We start from the raw sequence: 20,051 nt of genomic DNA, 5'->3' as shown, positions 1-20,051 counted from the left end.
AGGGATTCAAACTGCTGAACTTCCAACCTTTTTGATTGGTAAATTCAGTGCCTTAGCCACTGAGCCACCATGTCCCTGTCTGCATTTATGTATGCAGACACATAAACTTACAAGATATACAGATGGTCCTCAACTTACAACCATTCATTTAGTGACCATTCAAAGTTAGATCAGCACTGAAAAAGTGAATTATGACCCTTTTTCACGCAGATGACCATTTCAGCATCCCCATGGTCATGTGATTTACATTCAGATGCCTGACAACTGCTTCATATTTATGACAGTTGCAGGGTTACATGGTCACTTTTTTGCAACCTTCTGACAAGGAAAGTCAATGGAGAATCCAGATTCACTTAACAACTGGGTTATTAATTTAACAACTGCAGCCATTCGTTTAACAAACATGGCAAGGAAAGTCATAAATTGGGGCAAAGCTTAGGTTAACAAATTTCTCTCTTAGCAACAATAAATTTTGGACCCAACTTTGGTCGTAAGTCGCAGATTACCTGCATCAGGAAAAATACACACATTGTCAGGGTTCCCAAAATAGCATCCAAAAGTAAATCAGAGTCCAAGGCAAAGTATTGCTCAAAGTTCCAATTTATTAAGAGAGCCACGTTGGCCCATCTGGGAAAACCTGGATCTGAAAGCTTCCCGGTTTTCCCCACCCAGTTGAAAGTTCAAGATCTTTCCCCCACACCCACAAGTCCATCACATGGTCCAATCTCCCACTGCCATGCTCGCAGTTGCACCCATCCAGTTCCGGTCAGGTACAGAGGATGACCTTGGCTTTCTCGAAAGAATTTGGTTATGGCGACATATCATCTACCTCCATACAATCCCCTCTCCCATTTTCCCACAAGAGAAAATGCATAGGAGAATAATAGAAAGTATGGCAGGCAAAGACCCAAAAGAAAAGATGGCTACAGGCCTGAGACACATCCCTAAAAAGAAGCACCACAGGATAGCACTCACCTGAACATAGGGACGACTTCACTGAGAGGCACAAAGTCACGGGTGGGCACCTGATTCAATTGGATGTCATAGACGGAAGGCGCACCAGGGCAAACGTCCATTTCTGGTGGGAAGATAATGGTCTTCTGGACACCTTCTGCTTGGATATGAATGGGAGACAGCTTGTTCCATGACCACATGCGTTTGGACTCCACCAACTGGGCATAAACGGTGGCTCTGTGAGGCACTGCCTCACATCCCTCCTGCTCATTAAAGGATGAATAGGAAAGAAATCAAACATGGTTCATGTGCTTTGGGAGGGGAAAAGAACAATGACATGCAATAGCACTTAAGATTTATATACCACTTTACAGTCCTCTCTAAGGTTTTACAGAGTCAGCCTATTGCCTCCAACAATCTGGGTCCTCATTTTACCCACCTCAGAAGGATGGAAGGCTGAGTCAACCTTGAGTCAGTGGGGATCGAACTCCTGGAGTGAGCAGTGAGTTAGCCCTGCAGTACTGCATTCTTAACTACTGTGCCACCACAGCTCTTAAATATAAAGATTGGATGGGTGGATGGATGGATGGATGGATAGATAATAAATAGACAGACATAGAGACAGTCCTCTCTAAGTGATTTACAGAGTCAGCCTATCACCCCAACAATCTGGGTCCTCATTTTACCCACCTTGGGAAGGATGAAAGGCTGAGTCAACCTCGAGTTTGGTGAGATTTGAACTGCCAAATTGCAGACAGCTGGCAGTCAGCAGAAGTAGCCTGCAGTCCTGCATTCTAACCACTGGGCCACCATGGTTCTATCTTTAAAATAACAGCTAGGCAAAAAAACGTACTTTCAGGGATTTGAGAATCAGGTCTAGGACAACTCGCTGTGGCTACCTCGCCACGACCATCTCACTGCGGCCAACTCGTCCCAACCATCCTGCCATGGCCAACCCAGCACAGACATTTTCCCGTGGCCATCTTGCCGCTGCCAACTAACCACAGGACAATCCATGCGGAAATAACTGAGCATGACAAATGTTATCCACCACTGTTTTTTCAACATTACCTCCATTTTTGCAAATGGAAATAATAGTAATAGCACTTAAGACTTCATGGTGCTTTTATAGCCCTCTCTTAAGCAGTTTACCGAGTCAGCCTATTTGCCCCCAACAATCTGGGTCCTCATTTTACTCACCACGGAAGTACAGGACGCTGAGTCAACCATGAGCTGGTCAGGATTGAATTGCTGGTTGTGGGCAGAGATAGCCTGACATACTGCATTCTAACCACTGGGAAAGAAGGAAGGAAGGAGGGAGGGAGGGAGGGAGGGAGGGAGGGAGGGAGGGAGGGAGGAAGGAAAGAAGGAAGGAAGGAAGGAAGGAAGGAAGGAAGGAAGGATAATAGCAATAGCGCTTAGACTTCTATACTGCTTCACAGGGTTCCACCACAAAAGCGCGTAGGACAAAATCGCGCTCGACAAAAGCGCGCTGTGACGTCATCACAGCGCGACGAAAAAGATCGAAAAAATGTAAAAATAAAGCTAAAACCTTCCCCTAACCCCCCCAAACCTAACCCTAAACCTAACCCTAACCCTAACTCTTAACCTAACCCTAAACCTAACCCTAAACCTAACCGTTAAAGTAACGAAAAACGTAACGCTAACCCTTATCCTAACCCTAACGCTAACGCTAACGCTCTAAAGCTAACCCTAACCCTTAACCTAACCCTAACCCTAACCCTAACCCTTACCTTTATGTGAATCAGCTTGCTTTAATTTAATTTTTATTAATTTTTATTTGAATTTTTCGATCTTTTTCGTCGCGCTGTGATGACGTCAAAGGCGCGATTTTGTCGATCGCGCTTTTGCCGTCCGCGCTTTTGACGGGTCACGCTTCACAGTAGGTTGACTCAGCCTTCCATGCTTCCGAGGTTTGTAAAATGAGGACCCAGAATGTTTGGGGGTAAATAGGTTGACTCAGTAAACCACTTAGAGAGGGCTGTAAAAGTACTGTGAAGCGGTACAGAAGTCTAAACGCTATTGCTATTACCCACCCTTCCTTCCTTCCTTCTTTCCCCCAACATTCTAACCACTGGGAAAAAAGGAAGGAAAGGAAGGGAGGGAGGGAGAGAGGATAATAGCAATAGGACTTAGACTTATATACCACTTGGTAGTGCTTTCCAGCCCTCTCTAAGCAGTTTACAGAGTCAGCCTTTTGCCCCCAACAATCTGGGTCCTCATTTCACCCACCTATTCATTTCATCATTTTGAAAGTTGTAAGCTAGTGAAGAAAACTGATCAGCTAGGAATTGGAAAATCTTTCTTCGTGAGAAATTTGGAAGTTGACTGTCTTTCTACCCAACATAAAACACAGGTGAATTTGTCTTCTCTGACATAGTTCACTTCTTACCTGTACAAGATGCTTGTGAGCATGTTCGTAAGATGGCAAGGCCCCTTCCCCAATGAGTTCAGTGTCAAACAGCTCCGTGATCAGGATGTTTGCACGAGATTCCATGTCTCCGTCTGGAAAGCATCATACAAAACTCTGGAATTCTGCTTGGAATGTTCCCAAATAAACCTGTTTTATTTAGACTTTTCTACTAAATTTGTTTGATCTCAAAGCATACAGTCGATTAGCAACCATTTAAAGACAGACCCTGAAAAAATGGTACTGGTTGAGGCCAAGATTTCAACTTTTGAAATTTGTCCCCCATTTCGGCCACTCGGAACCTGGCCCACATTTACAGATTTAACAGATTAATAGAGTTGGAAGGGACCTTGTAAGTTTTCTAGCCCAACCCCCCACCCACCCAAGCAGGAGACCCTACACCATTTCTGTCAGATGGCAGTCCAGTCTCTTCTTGAAAGCCTCCAGTGATGAAGCTCCCACAACTTCTGAAGGCAACTTCTGTTCCATTTTTTAATTGTTCTCACTGTCATAAACTTTCTCCTTATTTCTAGGTTGAATCTCTCCTTGGTCAGTTTCCATCCATTACTCCTTGTCTGGCCTTCAGGGGCTTTGGAAAATAGCTTGACCCTATCCTCAAATATTGGAAGACTGCTATCATGTCTCCCCTGGTCCTTCACTAGACTGGCCATGCCCAGTTCCTGCAACCATTCATCGTATGTTTTAGCCTCCCCTAATCAATTTACAGCTGTTTGCAACATCCTATAGTCATGCAATTGACATTTACAACATTTTTTCCTGGAAATTGGTGCTTACTTCCAGTTTTTGTCAACAACCACCTCATAGCAAACAATGGGTTTGCTTAACAACTGCAGCATTCACTTAACTGCTGCTGGGGGGGGGGGGGGAGATTGTAAAATCAGTCACAGTTGTGGCTCAATTATAGTTGTAAGTTGAGGACTACCCATATGGGCAGCATCTTCTTCTTAAGAGATAGAACAGTCCCACTGCCACTGAATCATAGGAAATAGGGCTAGGAGAAGGAGATGCAATGACAATTATTTATTTTATCTTTCATGAAACTGTCTCCTGTTCCTTTTCCATTTCCCTCCTCTCACAGATCTTTCAACTCTGGCCACTAGTTTCTGTTAAATCCAAAGGGAAGAACAAAATGGTTGCAGGAAATTAGGTGGATCTAGTCTAGTGAAAAGAAGGAATAGGGGAGAGATGATGGCAGTCTTCCAATATCTCAGGGGCTGCCACAAAGAAGAGGGAGCCAAGCTATTCTCCAAAGCACCAGAAGGCAAGATAAGAAATAATGGATGGAAACTAATCAAAGACAGAAGCAACTTAGAACTAATACAAACAATACAAAATGTCGCAAAACTTCTCATGTGCTGTTGTTTGACTATGGGTTATTTACAAGGAAAAGACATCTTCAAATGTATCCCAACTTTCCAAGTGAAGGCAGAACAACAGAAGCCCTGGCATTGTTGAAGGCCTTGAGGAATCTGGTAAAGCAAAATCTTTCAAGAGATCATGGGTTGTCTAGTACTAAGAACTTTGTTGCTGTTAGTAGTGAAGTCGTGTCCGACCCATCGCGACCCCATGGACAACGTTTCTCCAGGCCTTCCTGTCCTCTACCATCCCCTAGAGTCCATTTAAGCTTACGTCGACTGCTTCAGTGATTCCATCCAGCCACCTCATTCTCTGTCGTTCCCTTCTTCTTTTGCCCTCCATCTTTCTAAGCATTAGGCTCTTCTCCAGTGAGTCCTTCCTTGGTCAAAATATTTGAGTTTCCTCTTCAGGATCTGGCCTTCTAAAGAGCAGTCAGTGCTGCTCTCCTCTAGGATTGACTGGTTTGATCGCCTTGCAGTCCAAGGGACTCGCAGGAGCCTTCTCCAGCACCAGAGTTCAAAGGCCTCCATTCTTTGGCGCTCAGCCTTCCTTATGCTCCTACTGTCACAGCCATTCATTGCAACTGGGAAAACCATAACCTTGACTATACACCCTTTTGTTGGCAGGCTGATGTCTCGGCTTTTTAGTATGCTGTCTAAATTTGCCAGAGCTTTCCTCCCCAGGAACAAGCATCTTTTAATTTCTTGGTTGCAATCCCCATCTGCAGTGATCTTGGCGCCCAGGAAAATAAAATCTGTCACTACTTACTAAGTACTAAGAATTTAGAACTAAGAACGAATTTCCTGACGGTGAGAACAATCAACCAATGGAACAACTTGCCTTCAGAGGTTGTGGGTGCTCCATCACTGGAGGCTTTTAAGAAGAGACTGGACAATCATTTGTCTGATGTGCTAGAGAAGGGGACTAGAGGACTTCCAAACTCCCTTCCAACTCTGTTAGTGTATGACTAAGACCAGAGTCTCATGATGTTCTCACTGCACATACAGAACACCACAAAATATTGGGTTTGGGAGAAAGAAAGACCCAGTTTTTCCAACATATTGTGCACTCTCTCCAAAGAGCAAACAGAGGCTGGACCTGCACCATCTGTTACACTGTGATGTGGTTAAGTCTGAATCCAGCCAATTTTAGCATCTTCAACAAATCATGGTAAATGAGCAATGGTATGTGATCCTAGCCTAAATGTTACAACACAGGGCGGGTATAATATAAGCATGGTGATAATTCTCCCTGTTGGAACAGAGGGGTTCTAACATAACTTTTTTTTCCAATGAACCTATTCGTTTTTCACAGAATTTGCAATTTTACAAGAAGTTGTCTTCTTGTTCCTGGAAGGCTCAGGAGGAAAAAATAGACTGGTAGGGGAAAATAATATTCCTATCCCCCAAAATACACTGGGATACATTTCAAAAAGGGAACAGCTGTTCTATGTATATCACTAAATGCTAGTTTTCAGCATACCTTAAGCGAGAATACTGGTGCAGAGCTAAAAAAGCAGCTAAATTTATTCACAAATGAGCAAGAGCAAAGGTGAAACTAAGCAGAACTGTGAATATTCTATGCACTTACAACAAAATTTCACACACCTCAAGTAAACCATGGTTAATAAAATTGTTTTTGCATGGGATGTTTGAAAACATCAGAATAAAGTTTTTTCTAGATAGATGATAGATAGATGGATGGATGGATGGATGGATGGATGGATGGATGGATGGAGAGAAACACACAACAGGTTTTGGAGCACACAGCAATGAAGAAACCAAAACTTGATTAACTTTGTTGAGAAGTTCCTAAGCAGAAAATGCTTTCCTTGGAAAAGGGCTATGAAATGCTAAACTATAATCCTGTAACTTCCTCTCCTTTAGACAAATTTAAAAAGTTTCCTTCACAGCTACCAGATTATGAGCTAAAATGCAGATATAACATAATGTTGTGCATTTTTGCAGCAGAAGGCCCAGAAAGAAAAGATGCAATTCTGTCAATCAGCAAATGGCAATCAGAGAGAGAGAGAGAGAAAGTGAAATATTTCTTAGGTATGGCACTCCACTGAGGTGCACAGTGCCAACACAGCAATCTTATTAGTGCTAGGATGAGAGATTTATCTTCTCCCTGAACATTTCGATTAAGTAATCCTCTAATTTACTTGCGTTTTTAAAAAATATTTTCTTGGATTGTAGTCGACATTTGTATAATTACATTCTGCTTTATACACATCCTTTCTTTTTAAAAAGAGAAGAAGTAGTTCTTGCCATGCAACCATCCATAAAGTGACCATTACAAAGTTGCAACACTTCGGGGGGGGGGGGGGGGACTTATGAACATTGCAGCATTGCCATGGTTCAGATGTTTGCTAACTGACTCATACTTATGATGGTTGCCATCATGGGGGTCATGTGATCCCAGTTTTGTGACTTTCTGACAAGCAAAGTCAATGGGGAACCCAGATTCACTCAACAACCATGTTACAATCCTAACAACTGCAGTGACTCAGTTAACATTTGTGGCGAGAAAGGTTGTAAAATGGACCAAAAACTCACTTATCAACTGCCTTGTTTAGCAAGGAAAATTTTTGGCTTAATTGTGGTTATGAGTTGAGGATTACCTGTACATAAAAAATATTCCGTTCTCTGTAAATCAAGGGAGTAACCTTACCTGATCCCACAGTAACTTCGGTGGAATGCTTGTTAATTATCTTTATTTTGTCACCAAAGCCATTCTTTTCCACTATCTCCATAGCTGTATTGGCCATTGGTTTAAAGACCTGCAACGTAATCATCCTTGGTATTTGTACAGTGCATTTCAACAATTCAAAACACTATTTATTTAAATCTGTCAAGGCCGCCTGCTTCAGTAGACTCTGGGCATCCAGAATACATTTAAATATGCCATCTATATTACCTCATTAATTTTTAAAAGCTCTCCAGTGTAGACCTGTCACTTGGAGTTGAATTGTCCATGACAAAAATCGAGGGCAGGAGGAAGTAGTTTTTATCATGCAAATCCCCAAGTTTTTAGACAAGGACAGGATTTTGCTGCTTGCTTTCCTCTGAACACCTTCGAAGTTCGTTGCTCTAATGCAGGGGTCTCCAAATTTGGCAACTTTAAGACTTGTGGACTTCAAGAATTCTGGGAGTTGAAGTCCACAACCCTTAAACAGTTGCCAAGTTTGAAGAACCCAGTTCTAATGCAATTGCTTTTCATTTCTAGCTCCTGAGCTTCACTTCAGCCTTTCTCATTCCTGACTCAGACTACAACTCCCAAATTCCCACCAGACCACTAAAGACCAAGCTAGATGAGGATTTGAGAGCTGCACAGAGGTCCAATAAATCTGGAGGGCATCCAGCTGGAAAAGGCTGAGCTGGATGAACAGGAAGTTGCCTATCTAGCCCCAAAACTTAGAGGCCTTACATTGTTTTCATTACTTTCATTCTTGGGATAGCCAAAGAGGAAGGAGACACAGGGGAAACTGCATTTGATTGGTCCTAAGACCATAAATTTTGATCCTAGTAGAAATTCTATGATTTCTTTTGTTACATTCCTTATTACAGAAGAACCTTCATTGAGCAGAACAGAATCTAGGTTAACTTAAAAAAAATGGGCGAGTTTCTGCTTTTAAGAACATCTTACAAATCCATTGCTCAGAATGGAACCAGAATCTTCTTTGAAACAGTTCCCATTATATACTCATGTCATCATACCAATGTCTCCAAACTTAGCAACTTTAAGACTTGTAGATTTCAACTCCCAGAATTCTTCAGTCAGCCATCCTGGCTGGGGAATTCTGGGAGTTGAGGTCTACAAGTCTTATAGAGAGACCCCTGCACTATACCAAACTCTCCCCCGAAAAAAGAAATCAATAAGATCTACTTTCCGGGTTCAAAATACCATCAGAAAATTACTACAGCCAGTTTTGAACATCAGTTATCACAATGCACCGTAGCTAAGCACAAACAGTGTATCTGCTGTACAACTTCCAATAAAGAGCCAGCTTTTTCAAATTAACTTGATGCCACCTTAAAAACAAATCATTCCAGTTCTTTTTTACATTGGAAAGGGTTGACCACTTATTCCTCTTTGCCAACTGGCAAAAGCTGGGTTAAATTTTTGCACTGACCTGGGCAGTCCAAACAAGGCAAATTATAACAATTTAGCAAAGTGTTCTGACTTTGTGTTCTCACGGCTGCAGAGCTTCTGTTTATATTAAAACATGCATCTAATTAATGAATGAATCCTGACAAAAATAAAATGCCTGCCACATTGCAAGCTGTCAAAAATGCTTTTCTTTCCTGCCAAAATGTAAATGTGAGACTAAAAGTTGAGGAAAAGCACAGATGGCTACAGACCACTGCTGGCCAAAAAGTCTTTAATTTGTCAATGGTTTAATATAAAAACTAACCAAACCTATCTCCTCAAAATACAAAATTTCCTATCTAATCAGAGCATTATTATTATTATTATTATTATTGTTGTTGTTGTTGTTGTTGTTGTTGTTGTTGTTGTTGTACAATTGTATCACAGCGGCCAGTTGTTTCGCCGGATTTGGCATTGGTTACTAGTCGGGCCCCACCCAGGGGCCTAGGACGTCGTAACGTATTTTCGTAATATGCGTGCAGATCCAAGCAGTGCGGCTTTTTGCATTTGACTGATGGTGATTTTGTCAATTTTTAACTGTTTTAAATGTAATTCCAGTGCTTTTGGAATAGCACCCAGTGTGCCAATTACCACTGGAATTACCACTGCTGGTTTGTGCCATAGTTGTTGAATTTCGATTTTTAAGTCCTGATATCTTGCGATTTTTTCATGTTCCTTCTCGGCGACCCTGCTATCACCTGGTATTGCGATGTCTATGATTGTGACCTTATTTTTCTCAACCAGTGTGATGTCTGGTGTATTATGCGCCAGTATTTTGTCTGTTTGTATGCGAAAATCCCACAAGATCTTGACCATCTGATTTTCGGTGACTTTTTCAGGCTGATGTTCCCACCAGTTTGTTGCTGTTTTAATATTATAATTTTTGCACAAATTCCAATGGATCATTTGTGCTACTGAATTGTGCCGCAATTTATAATCAGTCTGCGCAATTTTTTTACAGCAGCTGAGTATGTGATCAACAGTTTCATCAGCTTCTTTGCAAAGTCTGCATTTGGCATCATCAGAGGATTTTTCGATTTTGGCCTTAATGGCATTTGTGCGGATAGCTTGTTCTTGCGCAGCCAGGATTAGTGACTCTGTTTCTTTCTTTAATGTACCTGTTTTTAACCATAACCAAGTTTGTTCACTGTCCACTTTATCTTTTATTTTTTCCAGAAATTGGCCATGCAGTGCTTTGTTCTGCCAACTCTCCATTCTTGATTTTATCACATCTTTTCTGTATTCTTGTTTCGTCTGTTGGGCCTTCAGTAGATTTTTGTTCTTTACTTCGATTAATAGATGTTCTTGAGTGTCTTTTAAATAATCAGCCAGTGCATGTTTTTCCTCTTCAACTGTTTGCTTCACTTGTAATTATTATTATTATTATTATTATTATTATTATTATTATTATTATTATTATTATTATTATTATTATTTCAGAATCATCAAAACACAGAGGTTTTATTGGAAGCTACCCAAGTGAAAATTAAGTGTCTGCATGCTAATAAGCAGACTCTAAAGTGGGAAAACAATTTGTACAGTTTCAGGCATCTGTAGACAAATCCACTTTTTGAAACTCTATAAAACCTTTTTTTTTTTACATTTTTACATGAAGGAGGAAAAAGCTGGTGTTTCACAACAAACATCTATCATAAAGTTTACAATCCATTCTGCTGGATGCAAATACAGATTTCTTGCATGTGTAATATCTTTGTTAACCATAAGACAAAGCAGGCTCTACATAGGAGATTCAGCTAAATACATGCAATTATCAGCTGCAAAAACAGAAGATCTTTGAGATACTGAAGTTCACACACAAGAAGTCTTAATTTAGATATTCTCTGATCCCATTGTGCAAACTCAGGCATAAAAACCCTGGCATGGATTTTGTAAAAAAAATAAATAATTCTATACCAGTGATGGCAAACCTTTTATGCACCGAGCGCCCAAACTCTGCATGTGCCCAAACTGCAAGGCACATGCATGTGCAAACATGCACACATGTGCAGCGGAGACATGAAGACCAGCTAGACAGCAGGAGGCAGGGCATCCCAATACCGGCAGCTCTGCCAGAGGTGAGAGCTTTTTCTTTTGTGAGCCTTTGTTTCGTCGTTTGCAGGGAAACAGGAGCTCACGAAAGAAATGCCACGGAGAGCTGAGCTGGGGCAATGGCATGCATGCCAGCCAAGAGGGCCCTGCGTGCCACCTCTGGAACATGTACCATAGGTTCGCCATCATGGATAAAGATTGCTCAAGAAAATATTGGGAAGGAGAGAAGTGCTTTCTATTTTTAACCTATCTATGTTCTTAGTTAAGGAACTAAACTCCTTAACTAATCTCCTGCTTAAAATGGATCCTTATGCAACACCTTCCCTCTGGGCAATGGCAAGGGATGCAAGTTAGGTGAAGTGCTTAAATCAACTCCTCAAAAATAAAATCACCAAAGCTATTGGTGGCACAGGGGTTAGAATGCAGTTTTGCAGGCCAACTCTGCCCCCTGCCAGCAGATCCTGACCGGCTCAAGGTTGACTAAGCCTTCCAGCCTTCCAAGGTCGGTAAAATGAGGACCCAGATTGTTGGGGGCAATAGGCTGACTCTGACTCGAGAACAAGAATAAGAGAATAAAAATACAATGACAGGGATGATAGGCACATTAGTGCACTTCTACAACCCCCCCCCCCTCTACTATTACTGTGTGGTTTGGAAGTAATACTATTTTGGACAGGAAGGCTGTGCAGAGTTTGGTTAGGACAGCAGAAAACATCAAATTCAGCTGTAGTGGTGCAGTGGTTAGAATTCAGTAGTGCAGGCTACTTCTGCTGACTGCCAGCAGTTCTGCAGTTTGATGTTCACCAGCTCAAGTTTGACTCAGTCTTCTAAGGTCGGTAAAATGAGGATCCAGATTGTTGGGGGCAAGAGGCTGACTCTGCAAAACTGCTTATAAAGGGCTGTAAAGCACTATGAAGCAATATATAGGTCTTTGGGCTATTGCTATTATTTTAAAATAGGAGCAGTAAGCAAAGCAGAATGAGGCCTTCGAAAACCTGGGGCTTAGCCAGCCAATGGAACAACCAGATTATTATTTTTAAAGAATAAGGAATTATTATTACATGACTAGAAAATGATCATACCAGCCATATTTAATTTTAACAACATTTATATGTAAACCAAATCAAAACAAGTTGAGTTTGGAACCTGGTCCCACTCACTACTTTTCAGCATAATCCCCAGCATACAGTTAGATTGTGGCCTTGGACCCAAGAAAAAAATGTTGATTTTTTAAATGTGCATCTATATATTAAAATGTCAGTTTGATTTACTGGATGAGAAAGACTGCAATGACAAAGAAATTAGAAGCTACAGCAGCTTTCACTATCCCACATATTTCTTTTATATCCTGATTGGCCAGAGCTCCTGAACGGTAGGCCTTTCTCATCTACTACAGACAGTATCTCCAACATTGTGTCCTCTTTACTGTTTACAAGGGTAGCATATCTGATGAATCACATTTTTCAGACTGCAATGTGATTCTTCAAAAGCTGGTACACATCCATTAACATTCTGCCTTTCAAGTTTGAAAATCAATTCACATCTGAAGTGAGACTGTCCTAGTCAAGGACCTCAAGAAAATAAATTAAACGCTGGGATTCACAAAAAATACTCTGGAAAAAGAGAGCATTAAGAAAGCATCTTCAGGACCTTGGAGAGCTCACTAGAGGAAGTTATTGATTGGGTAGTCTCTCAATTAAAAAGGGTATTTCAGCGTTTTTTGGAACCAGCTGGGTTTTTAGAAGGCTGGCAGGAACAGTAGATGCTTTTAGCTTAGTCCTACATTTTTATATATATATTTATACACACATTTGTACTACCGTTGGACTAGAAAAATATCATTAAATGGTCATAAATTGAGGAAGGCCTCTATAGGAGAGTTGTCTTCTGAATAGTTCAGACTGAGAAAATGATACTCCTATACAGGTATCTCAATTTATGACTATCAACTAATAGGAAGGCTACAATCTGAGGTTTGAATGGCAAAAAAGAGAGGATACTGATGGCTTCCTTTGAATTAGAACTAAAGAGTTCAATATGCTCAGAATTTGCAAGGGTTTTGCTCAATGTGGAAACACGGCAAAAGATTCTCAAGCACTATACAAGCAACAATAAAGCAGGGATGTAAACCTTGTTAACACTCATACTTCAAGAAACATTCAAGAATATGGAATCACCAGAGAAAAGAACCTTTTTGAGCTTTCTGAACAGGACAGAACTTTTATTTTTCATTCAGAGTCAAGAACTGTCTCCCACTCAATTGATCCACATGCGTTACTCACAGATAAGGGAGAAAGATGCTCACCTCAATGCCATAGCAGAAGTCAGCCCCTGCTGTCACTGCCATCATGGACAAGAGTCCAGTGCCAGTCCCAATATCCAGGACAATGGCTTTTTCCCCTCTCTCTTTCACTCTTCTAACTGCAGCACGAATACCTTGAAAATACTTCATGTTCTGTTAAAAGAAAGAAGGACCCATTATTCCACTGTGTTCCTATTTCTTAGGCCTGGACAAATGCACCCTACCGTGAGAGTTTGGGGACCTGTGATCATTTGCAAAACAATGAATTAAAAGATAAACTTTCTGAAAGATGTTCTATATAATTCCAGATGTGACCTTACCAAGTCCTACAGGAGAAAAACTACCCTAAGCATCTAAAATTCAGTTTGAATAATTGCATACAGACAATCTGAAAATAAGAAGGCAAAAATACTCAATACTTTTTCATTAGAAATTATCAATGTTTTGGTTTCTGCCTCACAATTTAAGGCACAACAGAATGGAAGTTCATGGAGCCACATAAGGAATTTCAACACCTAATAAAACACAGCTAAAATAAATAAATAACTTACTCGGTCCTTGTCATTCAACATGTCTGCATAGCAGGACCTGTAAAGAAAATTCAGTTTTCAGATCAAACACAATAGATTCAGAAAGCTGCCAAGGAGTGCCAACATTATCAGAAAACAGACAGGATGAACAATTCCTATTATGACATATACCATGTTTTCCCGAAAATAAGACAGTCTTATTTTCTTTTGACCCCCGAAATAAGCTCCTAGCCTTATTTTCAGGGAGGTCTTTATTATTTTTGTGGTGCAGGAGGTGGCGAGCGTGGTCACTTCATGGCTGCTGCTGTGTTGCAATACTTTCGGGAAGGGCTTATTTGGGGGAGTGTGCTTATTTCAGCGCATGCACTCAAAAGCCCGATTGGGCTTATTATCCAGGGAGGTCTTATTTTCAGCGAAACAAAGTATATGAACGCACCAAACATGAACGCACAATGATTGCACTGCTGCTTATAAAATGACAGAAAGAAAATATCACATTTATGCACAGAAACCTGTGCAGTAACGCACAGGAAATGGGACTCATGCTCAAAAAGAAAGCAAAATTGGATCGAAATCAAGAGTGGGAGTGGATGTATCCTTGAGATAACTTGGTTCAAAGCTCTATAGAGCCTCAACAAGCACCCTGAATTGCACCGACAAGAAAACTAGTGACTCACACAGTTCCAAAAACAGGTCACCCACTATTATCTAGATGTACCCACCATTTTCTAAACCACCTATCAGATCCATGAATCTGCCATTCTTCAGGGGAAGTGGGGGGACCCTGATTCATTATGCATCTTTATTGTACTTTATATACTTTTATATTTCATTACTCTCTCTCCTATATATCCTGCATCCTGTAACCATTGATTTATAACCTTAGCCTGATGCCTAGGCATTTTCTCAGCTTTTGGGGAATGTAAGGGAAGGGAGGGCCATGTGGGTTGTATCCAGTGGTGGGATTCAAATAATTTAACAACTGGTTCTGTGCCCTAATGACCACCTGGGTAGGCGGGGCTCGGTGGTCATGTGACTGGGTAGGCGTGGCCAACACAATGTCACTCATGTGGATGGGTGTTTCGCCTTAGCTGTGACAATGTAACAGGGGGTTAACCGGAGAGGCAGTTTCTGTAAGCAGGGCAATAAAGATTAGGCTAGAAACAACAATGTTTCCTTCCTGCCTTCCTTACAGGATTAGCCTTGTAAAATGGAAAAAAACAAAATGAGATTTCTTCCAACAACCGGTTCTCCCAACTGCTTAGAAAGTTAACAACCGGTTCTCCCGAATAGGTGCGGATCGGTGAATCCCACCACTGGTTGTATCACTCGAAATCCAGCAGAGGATGACCTTATCAGTTCCCTTATCATTTTCTCAGAGTGGCCGGTACAATAACATCTTCATACCTGTGGACTGCCTGAACCCACACTGGACTGTTGGGAGGGTTTCTAATTCCTTTTATTCTAATTGTATGGCCTGAGGCCCTCAGAGCCTGCTTTGATTTTACCCTTGATATCAAGAGTCTTTACTTTCTTGAATAAGGAGGAGAGGCCTTGCCTTATACCACCTCAATTTGCATCTGAATGGTTTTCAAGAGCAGTGTGTATAAACTGTATTACAGAAGTCCAGACGAGAGATAAGTCAAGTCTTCAATGATCATCAGTAAAACACTGTTTATTCAGGAATGGTTGCAATTTGTGCAAAAACCTTGGCAACTTGGAAGATTCCCAGGTCACGCTGACTGGGGAATTCTGGCAATTGACTTCCACAAGTCTTCAAATTGCCAAGGCTGGACACTCTGAACTAGAAGAATACCATGAATGAAGATATCAGAAGTTGTTGAGAAGTCCAGGAGGACTAGTAAAATTATGTATTGTCAAATCTGTCTCTCCAAAAGTTGTCAAGAAGTTCACCACTGTTTCTCTGTTATATCCTGGCCTGAAACAAAGATGCAACTGTGCTATGTTGATTTTATATAGTAACACTAGGTGATAACCTGGCGTTGCCCGGGTATTTATGTATTTATAGGGGGGAAACATGCAGACCAAACGTAATTTCTAATGTTGGATTTTCCCCCTTATCAGAGGGAGGCCCCTTGTGGAGTACTGTGAAGCCGCTACCATGGCAACTCCACTGCACTTGTACAGTAGAAGCCATTTTAAGGCACGAAAGGCTGCAGCTTAACAGAACAGTGTTAGAGGTGTCTTACCACCACAGTCTTTTTTCCCAGAGAGTAAGTCATCTGTGTATCAACTTTGTTTGACATTGCTCAAGGTGTTCCAGAGTTATGCTGGAACAAACACACACACATTTTTATAGAGAGAGAGATTGTTTTAATATATATATATATCCCAACAGACCTTGCTATTTCCTGGTGGTAATCATAATTCTCATCTTCCTCTAACCACTCCATGGCTCCAGTAGTCGGATTGGCTCTTCCACAGAAAACCTTCATCCCCGTCTGTCTTGTTTTGTTATTTGTGAGGAAAGTTCTGTTTAACACAAATCCTATCTTTGGATACATAAGCTAAAACCTATTGCAACAGAAAAGAAATTGCAGTTTAGGAAATGATGTGTACAACTGTAATGCCACTGTCACGTCACAACAAAGCCTTTCAATCTTCTGAGATTTACTCCAAGAACTGAAAAGAATGGCCTGGTAACCACACATACACATATAGGGTGTGGCTGCCTTTTACAGGTAGTCCTCAACTTACAACAGTTCGTTAATGACCATTGGAAGTTATAACAGCACTAGAAAAAGTGACATATGACCATTTTTTTACACTTACAACCACTGCAGCAACCCCATGATTACATGATCCAGAACAATGCATCTAAAACCTATGAAATGGGCAGCTATCTCAATTTGATAAATGAATAAAAAAGAAAACCAAAACTTGGGTCGATTTCATTATCAGACAGAAATCCCCTCCCCTGGAATACAGGTAGCCCTCAGCTTATGACTGTAATTGAGTCCAATTTTTTGTTGCTAAATGAGACATTTGTTGAGTTTTGCCCCACTTTATGACTTTTCTTGCTACAGTTAAGTGAATCATTGCAGTTGTTAAATGAATAAGCCAGTTGTTAAGTGAATCTGGCTTCCCCATTGACTTTGCTTGTCAGAAGGTTGTTCCCCGGGGGATTCTGCAACTGTCATAACTATCAACTAGTTGCCAAGTATCAAATCTAGGTCACATGACCATGAGGATGCTGCAATGGTCATAAGTGTGACAAATGGTCATAAAATCACTTTTTTCAGTGATGTTATAACTTCCAATGGTCACTAAATGAACTGTTGTAAGTCAAGGACAACCTGTATTTGTTTATTTAATATTATATTCTTATTAAGTAGGGATGGGAAAGCTTATACCTATTGGTAGACCCTCTCTGTAAAGCAGAGAATTTATCGATCTTTTCTTTTCTAGCTCCAGCTGCAGTATTCATGTTTAATGTTTATGTTTAATATTTATGTTTAATGTTTATGTTTAATGTTTGTTTAATGTTTATGCTTAATGTTTATGCTTAATGTTTATGCTTAATGTTTAATGTTTATGTTTAATGTTTATGTTTAATGTTTATGTTTAATGTTTAATGTTTAATGTTTAATGTTTATATTTAATGTTTATGTTTAATGTTTATGTTTAATGTTTTTAATGTTTATGTTTAATGTTTATGTTTAATGTTTATTGTTTAAGTTTAATGTTTATGTTTAATGTTTAAGTTTAATGTTTATATTTAATGTTTATATTTATTTAATGTTTATTTAATGTTGATGTTTAATGTTTATGTTCAATGTTGATGTTTAATGTTTATGTTCAATGTTGATGTTTAATGTTTATGTTCAATGTTGATGTTTAATGTTTATGCTTAATGTTGATGTTTAATGTTTAAGTTTATGTTTAAGTTTAATGTTTATGTTTAATGTTTGTTTAGTGTTTATGTTTAGTGTTTATGTTTAGTGTTTATGTTTAATGTTTGTTTAATGTTTATGTTTAATGTTTGTTTAATGTTTATTTAATGTTTATGTTTAATGTTTGTTTATTTAATGTTTGTTTAATGTTTATGTTTATACTTAATGCTTGTTTATTTTTTATCGTATGTTTATGTTTAAAGTTTTTTTAGGTTTCATGTTTAATATTTATGCTTAATGTTTATGTTTAATGTTAAATTTATTTGATACATGGGTCATGCCGCCGCCTTTTCTCTACACCAAGCTTTTTTGTTATTGTTGTTGTTGACCATGGGGATACTGCAACGGTCATAAGTATGAAAAACGGTCATATGTCACTATTGTTGTTATTATTAGGATGTCTTTTTCATTTTCTGCTTTGTATTTTATTTTGTTGCTAAACACACATACCCTCAAACAAGCTTAAATGAAAGTACTGAATCTGTAAAGTTTAATTTCTCTTTACATTTAGGTAGGTAGGTGGGGAGGGGGGAAGGAGAGACACAGAGAGAGAGAGAGACTAAACTTTGCCTATTCAGTACTTTCATTTAAACTAAGGTGACCAGACGTCCCGCTTTTGGCGGGACACACCCGCCTTCCAACGCATTTTCCCGCGTCCCGCCCGCCTTTTTAAAAGGCACGCTTTTTTTGGCGCTCGCAGCTCCCGCCCATCAGCTGCTGGGCTGGCTCATCGTTCTGTTCTATGCTACCTACAAATTTAAGCCAGCCCAGCCTGCCGCTCATTGATTTAATTGGCCTGGACTCCAGCCAATCAGTGAGCTGGCTAGGATGGAAAACTTTAAGCACGCACGAGGGTGCTTAAAATTTTCCATCCCAGCCAGCTCACTGATTGGCTGGAGTCCGCTTAAGCACGCCGCGCAAGTTGTGACTCTCACGAGTCTCCATTTCATTTCGCCTCCGCTGTTTGTTTTTGCTGCACTGCCCTGGTGAGTAACTCCGGTGCCGGTGGGAATCGGGAGGCTTCGCCGCTTCGGGTGGGCGGCGGTGGCCTTTAGCAAGGGAAGGGAAGGCCTTCCCTTGCGAGCTACTCATGAGAGGAACTGGGGGGGGGGAACCGGGCAACCTGAGAGAGGGGAAGAAGATCGTCCCTCCCCGCAACTCCCCAGATTTTGGAAGCCGGGTGTGTGTGGAAGGCGGGGTTTTTGAGGAAAGCGCTTGGCCATCCCTGTTAGCCGCAGCCCCAGACGGAGGAGTGAAGCCCGAGCTTTCATTGCCGTTCCCGCCAGTCGCAGCGGGGAAGCCGGCATCGGTGACTCCGAGGTGCGCTAACTGAAATGCGGTCTTCCTTTAGTCTCTGCTTGCAGTCTCTGGGATGATCGTTGGCGGGTGGGGGAAGCGAGGGCGCAGCTGAGCCGGGGAGGCAGAGATGAGAAGTGAGGGCTAAAAATGCAAAGCGCGCCGAAGAGAGCAAGCGAAGGATCCCCAAAGCGAAGGACGGGCGGGTAGCGCTTGACCAGCATGTGAGAAGGCAGGCTGGAAGTGGCCGCGGAAGGGAAAAGAGGCGGCCACGTGTATCGGTTCTCCTTGTGGAGGTTCGTAGCAAGGGTCCGCTGGCAGGTAGGTTTGGGCAGGGCGAAGGCCTCAGTCAAGGGAGTGAAAATGGGTGGGGAGGAAATGGAGCCGAGCCCGGGGAAAGCAGGGAGACTAGCCGCGAGGAAGCCACGGTGCCTGCCCTCCAGCTCAATGGATACCTGGCCGGTAAACTCATGGTACGGGCGAGGGTTGGCCGGCTGGGGGTGGGGGTGGCTGCTGCCGAGGCCTCCAGCCTTGCAATCCTGGGCGGGAAGGCGAAGGTTAGCTCCGGAGCTGCGGAAGACCGTTGCACCGGGAGGCCTCCGCCCTGGGGATCCCCTGCTCCACCCATTCAGATTAGCCCCAAACCCAAAGGAGCCTGGGCGCAGGGGTGCAGGCCAGGGATGACGGGGTTTGGGCGCTCGGAAAAGGAAGGGGTGATCTCCCCCTCCATTCGTCTGTCCCGCTGCAGAGCTCCTCCCAGGGGAGGGGGAGGCAGCGAGTGCGCTGATCCCCGTTTGCAAGGGAAGCGCCGCTGCCCACCCAAAGCCTCCCAATTCCCACCGCCGGAGTTACTCACTTACGTGAAGCTGCCCGCCCTTCCCTTTTTCTTTAAACGAGCTTCAGTTTCCAAGGGGGGGAAAAAGCTTTATGTGCCACCATTATTGAGTTCCTCATCAATTGAGATCCGCCCACGATCAACTGAGGCACCTGCAAAGCAAAGGCATCACATCGCCACCACCCATGTTCACGAGGCGCCAGGCATCGCA

General features: G+C 41.7%; 1 protein-coding gene across 1 annotated transcript in view; it reads right to left on the bottom strand.

Moving 5' to 3' along the window:
* PRMT7 (protein arginine methyltransferase 7) overlaps window positions 1-20,051 on the bottom strand; it is a 42,242-nt gene that overhangs the window by 18,697 nt on the left and 3,494 nt on the right. Inside the window, exons 2-7 of the mRNA XM_087728664.1 lie at window positions 16,157-16,330; window positions 13,817-13,853; window positions 13,269-13,418; window positions 7,436-7,544; window positions 3,368-3,480; window positions 976-1,217 (exon numbers count right to left, since the gene is read on the bottom strand). Of these exons, the coding sequence (XP_087584790.1) occupies window positions 976-1,217; window positions 3,368-3,480; window positions 7,436-7,544; window positions 13,269-13,418; window positions 13,817-13,853; window positions 16,157-16,320 (815 nt within the window). The 5' untranslated portion in view covers window positions 16,321-16,330. The remainder of the gene's footprint in view (window positions 1-975; window positions 1,218-3,367; window positions 3,481-7,435; window positions 7,545-13,268; window positions 13,419-13,816; window positions 13,854-16,156; window positions 16,331-20,051) is intronic.

The sequence above is a fragment of the Thamnophis sirtalis genome, unplaced genomic scaffold, assembly GCF_051295495.1.
Source record: "Thamnophis sirtalis isolate CommonGarterSnake01/CBP01778 unplaced genomic scaffold, rThaSir2_p1.2 scaffold_14, whole genome shotgun sequence".
NCBI classification, from domain to species: Eukaryota; Metazoa; Chordata; class Lepidosauria; order Squamata; family Natricidae; genus Thamnophis; species Thamnophis sirtalis.
The sequence above is the reverse complement of the archived record's forward strand: the minus strand, read 5'-3'. Positions and strand labels throughout refer to the sequence as shown.